The sequence below is a fragment of the Vespa velutina genome, chromosome 12 (genome assembly GCF_912470025.1).
Source record: "Vespa velutina chromosome 12, iVesVel2.1, whole genome shotgun sequence".
NCBI classification, from domain to species: Eukaryota; Metazoa; Arthropoda; class Insecta; order Hymenoptera; family Vespidae; genus Vespa; species Vespa velutina.
This window is the reverse complement of record NC_062199.1, coordinates 3,747,898-3,759,164: the sequence shown is the minus strand read 5'-3', so window position 1 is coordinate 3,759,164 and position 11,267 is coordinate 3,747,898. Positions and strand designations below refer to the sequence as shown.

General features: G+C 27.1%; 3 protein-coding genes across 3 annotated transcripts; 2 read left to right on the top strand and 1 right to left on the bottom strand.

The window, feature by feature from the left end:
- The first annotated feature begins 137 nt into the window (after nucleotides 1-137).
- On the top strand, nucleotides 138-3,231 carry LOC124953473. Its single transcript, XM_047504907.1, has one exon. It carries the CDS (start codon nucleotides 212-214, stop codon nucleotides 2,108-2,110), a length of 1,899 nt encoding a protein of 632 aa, XP_047360863.1. The 5' UTR covers nucleotides 138-211; the 3' UTR covers nucleotides 2,111-3,231.
- An 818-nt stretch (nucleotides 3,232-4,049) lies between these two features.
- LOC124953470 (complement component 1 Q subcomponent-binding protein, mitochondrial) lies at nucleotides 4,050-6,185 on the bottom strand. The gene is made up of 5 exons (XM_047504890.1): nucleotides 5,857-6,185; nucleotides 5,418-5,568; nucleotides 5,066-5,268; nucleotides 4,702-4,790; nucleotides 4,050-4,615 (listed from the first exon to the last, which is right to left on the bottom strand). Exons 1-5 carry the CDS (start codon nucleotides 6,068-6,070, stop codon nucleotides 4,466-4,468), a joined length of 807 nt encoding a protein of 268 aa, XP_047360846.1. The 5' UTR covers nucleotides 6,071-6,185; the 3' UTR covers nucleotides 4,050-4,465.
- A 162-nt stretch (nucleotides 6,186-6,347) lies between these two features.
- LOC124953468 (nucleotide exchange factor Sil1) lies at nucleotides 6,348-10,223 on the top strand. The gene is made up of 4 exons (XM_047504886.1): nucleotides 6,348-6,973; nucleotides 7,348-7,646; nucleotides 7,759-8,021; nucleotides 8,104-10,223. The coding sequence occupies exons 1-4, from the start codon at nucleotides 6,853-6,855 to the stop codon at nucleotides 8,852-8,854; spliced, it is 1,434 nt and encodes a 477-aa protein (XP_047360842.1). The 5' UTR covers nucleotides 6,348-6,852; the 3' UTR covers nucleotides 8,855-10,223.
- Nucleotides 10,224-11,267: the final 1,044 nt, after the last annotated feature.

The window sequence follows — 11,267 nt, the reverse complement described above, 5'->3', positions numbered from 1 at the left end:
TATAACGCCAGTAAAAACTCAACCTCAATCACAATCGAGTATAGAATCGCAAGATTCAGTTACTTATGACGGTACACATTCAACTACACCCTGTCCACCTAGTTACTCGCCGGCGAGTCAAAGGAGTCGATTGTCACAACCAAATCTACCGACATTGTTGATATCATATGAACGTCGATCTGGCGGTGGTTCGCCCGATCGTCGTATAAGAATGTCACAGCCAACCTTGAATTCAAGTTTCAGCGGCATCAATTTCGTTGGTATGAACCGTGGTTCGCGTTTATCTTATACGAGTTTGAGGGCACCCTCAGGCGACAACAGTATAAACGAGGAGGAGAGACTTTCAACGCCTAATGTTCATCGACTTGGTGGTAGCGCCGGTGAGAATATATCCACGGCTGATAATGGCTCGAGATTCTCACAACCTGATGTCAGACGTTTTGCCTTACGGCAGGATGTACCAGCTAAACGTGAAAGACTCTCTCAGCCTACTCTTCTATCAGGCGATTATTATCCAATTCGTGGACAACAGAGATTATCTCAACCATGTTTGTCCACCGTTAGGGACTCTGGTATACCAACGATGATACTCCAATCACCATCGCCACCTCCCATGAAGCACAAAAGATTTTCACCGATTTCTGCAGCCACTCATAGAGAACGTCTATCACAATTGGATATTGGCGGGAAGTATAGAAATTGGAAGGATGTCTCTAATTCTACAATGAAATTTAATCGTGATAGATTCTCTATACCCGAATTGGAAACTCAGAATGATCTGAAATTGATGGCTGGTACGCCTAAACAAAGATTCAGTCTTGACAGTCAATTGACACGTAATCAGGATAGTGGAAGATCGAGATTATTACCAATAGCTAGCTCTCCAATCTCTGAACATCAACAGAGCAAATTTGATGAGATTACCGGTACTGTAAATCCCGGATCCAATAAACTGAAGACTCCTACGCGTGAATGTTTAGAAAGCATTATCGTTGCTAGCACAACACCTATCTTGCCACCGGGAGATCGAAGATTATTCGAATCTACAATAGCACTTAGATCTATCTCACCGACGGCCATTTCATCTATAGCACCTGGAACCAAATCAACATCTACGTCGATAACTACAACCTCAACAATGGCTATGATCAAAGGTATATCAACAACTGTCTTACCACCTAGAGAAAGAATGTCTGTACCAGAGATCAGAAACTCAAGTTTACGTCGTTTGTTGGATCCACCGACTAGACAAAGACACAGCATTACAGGTAATCTTAGACAATGTCTACTTTCACCTAGTAAAGTCCATGATATCACGAGGAAACCATACAAATTTTCTATCGACGAAGCTTTGGAAAAATTAAAGAAAGAAAAAGAAAAAGAGAAGGATAAAGATAAGGACAAAAATAAGGAAGAAGTTAAAGAAAAAGAGAAAGAAAATATCATGGCCAACGAGCCCGATCTCGATATAATCCAACCCCCAAAACACATTCAACGCCATTATTCTTATACCTATGATATCAATGACGAAGGTAGTTCAATTGGTAAGATCTCAGTTAGTAGTATACCTAAGAAAAAATTTTTAGAGAGTAACTTTGATGAGAATGAACAAGTGATTACAACCGTAATAGAAACTGATGTACCAGTTATATTAGGTACACCGAAATATTTCAAAAGAATGCAAGCTTACTCAAGTGAGACACCTAAATGGATCAGAAAGTATTTAGACAGTAGCGACGGTCCTAAATTTGGTAAGAAAAGTACAACGGGCACTGGTAATAAAGAGACCTCAAAATCTAGCAGAAAAGGTAGCAGAAGAAAAAGTTCTTTGGAATCGATCGAGGCTGAAAAAAAACCAGAGAATAAGACTCGATCGAAATCGGTAAGTAGCGGCGAAAGAAGTCCAATGATGAAGAGCACCGGTATCAGTCAAGAATTCATGAACAATATTAAAAACACTTACGTTAGGATCGTGCCAACCAGTAATATGCAAGAGAACAGATATGAAATAGCCGTAGGATCGAGTTGGACTCAAGGTAATGACAATCATGGATCGTATGGTGTTGTTGATGGTGATGATACCGATTCGGATGATTCTACCTCTATTTAAATGCCAAAGATATAGTTATTTTTCCAAATGACCGCCAATTAACATCGGAATGACTTGAGAGAATCTCACCATTGTATCGCTTATATCTCACAACTATGCTATATGCATACATATATATATATATATATAATATATTATATATTATATATTGTATATTATATTAAACTGTATATTATATCATATATCATATATCGTGTGTCACGTTTCATACATTATACATATATTATTATGTTTCTAAATGTTGAATTTGTTGGGAAAAAAAATGATACCAGGATACCAAGTGACACTAATCAGGAATCATTAAAATATAATTTGTAAATTTTTGTTAGATTATTTCTTCTTTTCTTTTTCTTAAAGATTTTCTTCTTTGTTACAAATCAAAATATTCAATGTTTTAAAGGAAAAATTAATAAGTGAAGTGCATTAACGTATGTCATTTTTGATTGAATTTTGTACTTAAATCGTATTTTCAACACATGATAAACTAATAAAGGTAATAACGAAGCATTAATTCACACAATATGTAATTAATTATTGATTTCTATAATGATAATTATAGAATGACGAGTCAATAAAATATGAATGATAAAAATAATGTCAAACATTGTACATACGTCATTGTTTAAAAAATTAAATTATTCTTTAGATATACGCAAGTATATAGAAGATTACTTATTCAATGCTTTCAAGTTTTCAATTATATTATCTTTATTTCTTTAATGAATTAAATAACACACACACACACACACATATATATATATATATATTTTGTTTTTTTCTCCCTTTTATATTAATATAATTTTTATTGTTATATTGATGCTTCATCATTACGATCTTTATTAATGATAAAGATTGAATACAAATGAAATCGATGGTTCCTTTTATTAAAATAGCTGAATTATTTTTTAAACTGATACTAGTCATCCTACTGAACAACACAAACGTGATTTAATAATTTTTTATCTCAATCAATTATCGAGATGGTTTCCAACTGGTATTAGAAATATTTGAAATACTATTTTATATATTATGGATGCCAAAGTATATGAATGTAAATAAAATAATATTTCAGATATACATATAAGAGAGATTATAATATTAATTAGTTAAATAATTTCTTTTAATACTCAAAAGTTAGAAATAATAATTGTGAATAAAAGCGTTTTTGTTGTAATTTTATATTTTTCTTCTTTTTTTCTATATTTCTCTCGATATATTATTTTAATGAAATTAAAGGCAATATAGATCATTTTATATGATATTTATCAGAATAAAAAATCACTTTTCTCCAAAAAGTAACATTAATAAACGAATAATATTAAGTTCTATTTTAAACAATACAAATGAATTTTTGTATTAAAAATGCTTTGAAGGAACATTTATTTTATATAACTGAATTGTTTCATATTACTCTTTCGCATTACATGCTTATGTTATATATAATATGTTATATATTATTTTATAACAGAAAAAAAAGAAAAAAGAAAAAAAAAAAAAAGAAAAATGTTAGAGCTTTCAAAACTATAAAATAACGTAGATATTAAATGTTGTGTAACGTGGAATAATAAATGTTACTGTTGTCAATAAAATACATTTATTACCTATAAACATTAATAGAATAAAAAATAGATTAATAGAAAATAAACGACAATAAATGATTTCATTCATGTAATTATGTTTGATTCTGTAATCGTTAAAACTCAATGAAATGAAATGTTGATCAATGAAATATTATTAATTCATAAAAAAAGATATGATTGTTTCGGTATCCTCTATAAACAAAAAATATAAATGAAGATAAAATGCAAATAAAAACTAAAACCTTGATTAAACTATTATATAATTCATCATCGTATATGAAAAATATAACTATACATATAATGATATATTTCAATGTATTTAGAACTGGGAGAGATGAGTAAGACAAATGGAAACAAAATTTGGTCTAATGAATTTTTAATTTTTTTATTTGACGTATTTAATTCCTATTTCTGATTGAATATACAGACAAAAGATTAAACCTCTACAGCAATTTTAAGATCTCACAATTAATATTCTTTCAATTCTATTGCTTTAAAACAAATTATTAAATTACACTTTTTATTATTTTTTTTTTTTTTCCTTTATAATATTATTACTATTACTATTATAATTATACAATTATAATGAAAAGAAGATAAAATGAAAATATTTTTTATAAACTATTTTATAAAGATTCAACGCGATGATGTTATTTATATTTGCATGATAAATATTTACTTTTTTAAATACATTTTCATTAACAATGTTTAAGAACTTAATATGATGATTACACGTTTCTATTGCAAAATACAAATAAGAAAGCAGTAAAGAAACTTATTTTTTAGAGGTAAATTTTGAAAGACCTTCTAATAAACTAACATACGCTGTATGTTCATAACTTGTACTAAGTTCGATGATTTTTTCAGCAAATCCATTTGAAATACCCTTTTCTTCGAGATAATTCATCAAGAGATCGTATAGATACTACACAAAAAAAAAAAAAAAAAAAAGAAAATATATGTAGATTCATAAAAGCAAAGTATTATATCCTATAATACAAAGATACTTACACCATCGATGATTTCACCAGCGACTGCATATACTTTATCGCTATGTTCTCCTTCGTAGAAAGTTATTTCGTCTATACCAAAAATGTCATCTGAAAAGTACAAATGTAATTTAATATAAAATTTATTTTATTAAACAAATAACAAATGTAACTTTTTTTTTTTATTATAGTGCAAAAGTGTCACATTCTCATTTAAATATTTCATAACAAACAATTATGAATAAAAGAACTTCATAAGAATGCATTTGATTTTCCAAAGAATAATAATCAAAATGATATTGATCATCATTTTGTACTCAACACTTTGGTTATTTGTATAACGCATTATATTTTTTCATATGAACTATAAATAAACGATTACTTACTATAGCTATCATCAGCTCCAGATGCTCCTGGTTCGCTATTAAATGAACATGTAAATCCTAAAGTTTGATTTCCTCTTACTATATCAACGGTAAATGATGGTTTGCTTTTCATTTCTCCAATATCTGCATTATCACTTTGAGGATCAATTTCTGGCTCAGAACTGGTATCTACCGTATGATTTACATTGAATGAAACTCTAATTCTGTTTAGAATTATAAAATTGAGATATATTAGTATTAGAAATTAGAATGTACAGTTATTACTTTATATTGTATTATATATATATATATTTTTTTATATATATGTATTATATATATATAATATATTTTTGAACATTATATTTAGTCTTACATTTCGCCTTGATTACTCTTCTCAAGAGTAACTTCAGCACTATCCAGAGATACCTTAAAACCATCTAATTCTGTTGGGATAGTTTTTAACTTCTGAGCTTTCTTTTCTGCAACTATTTCTTCAGCCAAGAATTCTACTAATTCCTTCTCCGCTAATGATATAAATAATAAATACATTTTTATTAATCTTAAATAAACAAAATTATATACAATTATAACATGTTAATCATGTTAATGATTAAAATGTTAAACTGAATAAAGAAATATTACTGAAATGTAAACAATTTAGAAAAGACTAAAAATGTTATAAAATTCTGATTATATCTAAAAGTGTAATATTACAATAAGAGATAAAACGTTAATTAATAAATAAAAATTAATTCTCATAATTAATAAACTTATTACACGTAGAAAGAAATTTTGACAACAAAATTATTTACCTTTCGTATGAGCATTTCTATTACATTTGTAATTGTAAATTTGTAAATTCTGAATTTTCGGAACGGCAAAAGATATTATAGCATCGTTCTGCCGGTTGCACATGTTCCACAATGTCCGATATAAATTGCTATTCGTTAAACTATTGTTAGAAGTTGAAGATAAAATATTTTTAATCGTAGACCCACGAAGCAGATTTCTTACTAAACAATTCATCTTTTTTTAATTTTTTTATAATTTACTTAATATAATTCTTACGAAATGCAATAAGAACAGCGTGAATGAAAGAAGAGCATCTAACGAATAGTAATAGAAAATGGTTGCATCACGATCTACCAACCTTATATTATTTCCTATTTTATATAACTTCCGAAACGGAAGTAGATTAATTCAGAAATGTAACTTCAGAAAACCCTAGCTGAAAATAACTAATATGGAATAACCTCCATGTTTTTTATTTTAGTTCACTTTTACGTCGATAGATGACAGTAATACTGCCCTTTATGAAAGTGAAGTAGTTTATGTACGTCGTATATGCGATTATTCAACAGTCTTTGTAACATTCGATTAATTCGATTGTTTCATAATTCGTTTAAGTTAAATTCATCGGTAGCAGTGAAGTGAATTTTTTTGAATTGAATAAATTTATATCGGATATTAACACGTTGAAATATGTTTAATTGAAGATCAATACATATTTACATATGAATATTTTGATGATCGAAGGCCAATGTTTACTCAACATCGAGTTTTTCTATTCTAAAATTTATCTGTTTTTAAGAAGTCTTTGGACACTAACGCCGCGTAGCGTTAAAAATCATAAGTACACGTTCAGTAGTTAAATTAGGTTCAGCACCTGTTCAAAATTTTATCAGTTATACGTGATTTAATATTTCCTCATTAATTTAAACAATAGAATTTTTAAATATCTGATCTGTCCATTTGTAAATTATTTTATTTAATGTGCTGTCAAATTTTTTTTATATTTGTCCATAAAAATGCATACTAATATACGACTTTATTTATTTCTTTTCTATTTCAATTTAATTGTTTTTATTCGTTCGGAAAAAAACGAAAGTGTTTTTGTACCATCACGTGAATGGCAAACCATTAAAAAAGGTAATTAATATGATATTTGATAATTAATTTAATATGATAATATAAGACATCTTATAAGACCACGTCAGTTGAATTGACCGTTCGATAATCTATCATAATAAGAAAAACTGTTTAACATTTTCGAAAATAAAAATTTTTTTCATTCTTTAACGGTATTCTTATTTAATATAATATAAACAATTTTCATTTATTTTCTTTGACAATATTTATTATTATTAATTAAAGATAATGAGAAAATATAATAATGATACATTAGATCGAATTAATTTAATAATTAAGATATATGTAATAAACAAATTGAAATATTTATTTACTTTATGTATCTTTCATATATACGATATATTTATTGAATAACTAATTGTAAATTTTTTTAGGTGAACCAATACCAGGAGGATTACATGTACGACATAATTTTCAAACTGGAGTTACGGAAGCTAAATTGATGGATGACGAGGAAACAAAGGAAAAAGATTTTAATGAAAATACCAATCAATCTCATTCAAAATCGTTGATATTACACCCGGACAAAACATTGCTGAAATCAGAAGATGATGAATCTGTGAAATCTACGAAAACTAAAGAATCGGAAACATTAAAAGTTTCGATTATGGAATTAAAAGCTAGATTGAAGAAGATTAAAGAAAGCGTAACTGATTTAACATCTGAAATAAATGTAATAAGAAATATCTATTGCAATAATTTACATTCATAGACACATTATAGTTAGTATTTTATAATCTTATTATATATATATATATATATATATATTTATTTGTGTTTTTAAGGAAGAAAGTACGCAGGCAAAAGTGATGCAGAAAATGAAAGCTTATGAAACATTGAAAGAAGAATTGAAATTGGCCAAAGTTAATATTACCACAGATGCCGAGATTTTGAGTAATTTATTCAAGAAATTTCAATTATACAAAGATCCCATGCGTACATCTTCTTTATTGAATATAGAAATTGAAATCATTTTGGATATACTTAATGGTTTTGAATATTTAATCCATCAAATCGACATTGCTCGTTTATTTGCAGATATGGAAGGGTAAGAAATCTTATATTTTTTTTTTTTTTTTTTTTTTTTTTTAACTAAAGGATAAAAAGGAAATTGTTTGATATATTTGCAGGATAAGTAATATCATATTACCATGTCTGAATAGTACGTACAATGAAATAAAAGCAGAAGGGTTAAGGCTTTTAGGTGCTGCTGTTCAATCTAATCCAAAAGTACAAGAGAAAGCATTAGAAAAAGATTTGATACAGAAACTTCTACATATATTATCAACAAATAGTAAAATTTTGGTAAAGTCCAGATGTCTTTTTGCATTGAGTGCCTTAGTACGTCAGTTTCCTGCTGCTCAGAAAGCTTTGCTTGATCATGGTGGTTTAGAAATTTTTGGAAAGATCTTGAGCAAAAATCAGTTACAAACACAATTAAAAGTTATGAAACTTATTAATGACTTGATCGTCGAAAGGCAAGATATAGAAAAAATTTCTGATATTAAGAAACGTGATGCGAAAGCAACAGAATATGCTACCACAGATTTTGAACAAAAGTTATTAATGCATGGATATTGCAAATATTTAAATGATTTAATGATCAAAAGTTTCAAGTATGAGCTTCGTGATCAAAATGAAATCGACAATTATGAATTACTAGAAGTTGTAAGTGAAAGTATGATTATGATTAATCCCATATGTAAAAACGAAATTTATATCCAAAATATACTCCTAAAAGTTATAAACGACGTGTTAAACCATTATCAAAATTTAACTGGTAGTGTAGAATTAGATGACGCCGACATAATCAATAATCAGATACAACTAATTAAAAAATTGAAGGGAGTCCTTGAAATGTCGTTGCATGAAGAATTGTAAATAATTTTGATGGAGTTTGTATACAAGATAGAATATAATTATGTATCATAAATAAGTTTAACACAGGGAAAGAGAATACCATTTTCTTATTAATATTTAATGTAAAACAAAACATGAAATTGTGATCCTGAAACAAAAGATTTATCATTATGTTTTATATCTACAAAAATTATAATGTATTATAAAGGCTGTAAATAGGTTATTATTCTATGTGACTGATTATTTTATATAACGTAATTCGTATAGTCTAAATCAGAACAAGTTTATAAAAACAAAAACAATATATATTATTTATTTTCAATTTGAAATTTCTTATAAACGTGTTTTGATTATAGACCAATGTAAAAAATGTACTATACAATACACATATATATATATATATATATATATATATATATACATATATATATGTATATATATATTTATATGTACGTGTATATATGTGTATATAAATATACATATTACAGAGTGATATTCTCTTTCCGTTTGGTAAAAAGTTAATATAAATTGCATTAAAGAAAAAAAAAAAAAAGTTAAAATCTTAAAGACATTATCAAATCTATTTTTTGTCATCTTGATGTACTCTTGCAACATTTTTCAATTAGATTTAATTTTTCGAAATTCGTAGATTAAAATTAATATCACTCTGTTAACATATATATATATATATACACACATACATGTACATATTTATACATATTTATATATATACACAACGTATGAATGTTTTTAAAACTATAGGAAACTAGAATATAGAAGAGTACTATGTTTTTAATATATAATTAATATCAAATTATGTTAGAGTAAAAAAAAAAAAACAAAAGAAAATGCACAAATGTTATATTTTCACTATTTGAGAGCAATTATTTATTAAATTATTTTGCAGATCTAGTTATATCGACTACCTCATTATATATACTAATTATATTGACAAAATTGTTTTCAATATAGGATATTATTATGATACAAATATAACCGGATAGAATATAATATAGTTTATTTACAAATTTTAATGATTACATATATTAATTGGACTCATTATTATGTCATAACTTTCAAAAAATATTAATACGTGGGGAAATATATTTTAAAACAGGGTTTGTATATACAGGTGCTTTGGAAAGGCACTCATGTACCATGTTAATTATTTTTCTTTTTTTCTATTTCTCTTTCTGTTGTTTATTCTTTTTTTTTCTTTTTTTTTTTTTTTTTTTTTTTGTTGTTTTTCTTCTTTTGAAAAGAATACCTTGTTCTTCTACCTTTTAAGTACAAGGATTGTTTTAGATCATATATAATTACAATGACATATAAACAATATATACATTTCGCATGTATCCGTTTTGAATAAAATAATTTAAGTTACCATTTGGATATAAATGAATTTGATTACATTGAAAAAAAAACTTGATGTGTATCTTTTTTTTTTCTTTCTTTCTTTTTTTTTGTTTGTGTTTACATATATGAGTTTAGAGAGAACGATATTTGTACATTCTAGGCATTATGATGAGAGACGACTAGGCCTATTATCTTGATCGTATATATATATACTCATTTGTTTATTTATTAATAACAAACGATAACGTGATAATCATATAATTATTTCATCAAAAAATTCAATTTGAAATTATTCGATAATGATTATTATCAATTTAATTAAATTTTTTTTTTCTATCGATAGATAACGAAATTGTGTGCGTGTGATGACGCGCGCGCGCGCTATATATATATGTATATATATATATATATATATATATATATATCTAATTTTATAAAATATTACGTATTGAAATTTATTCCTCGAAAGATCGTACATATCTACATTATTAATTTCTTTATATAATATAATTTGTGTATACATTAACTTTTCATTTTCGTTTACAATTTATTTATACAATTTTATTTTCCCATCGTCGCAAAATATAACATCAACATAATCGTTCGTTCTCACTTAAATAGATTTATGGGTTTTTCTTGAAAACATATACTCACATAGAATTTTTTTTAGGAACTCAAACATATGTCCTTTCTCTCTCTCTCTCTCTCTCTCTCTCTCTCTCTCTCTCTCTCTCTCTCTCTTTTCGGGTAAGTATATTTATTAACAGTTTGCGTACCAGAGGATTTTGACAAAACATGATCGAAAAACGCCAAAGAGCGCGATAGCATTCCTTTAATTACGTATCGAAAAAAGCCAAAGAGCGTGATAGCGCTTGTCATGTTCAATGTGGTAAACAAAGGGGCCGCGCTTCTCGTGTTTGTTTCTTTTATACCAACATTCTTTTTGTAACTGGTAAAAGGATTGGACGTAGTGTTATAAAAGTGCAATTATCATTGTTAATAACTGTGTAATATTATATTGGATTATTGATAGCGATGCGACGTAAATGCGTCTGAAAGGCTGAGCGCGTTTCGACAA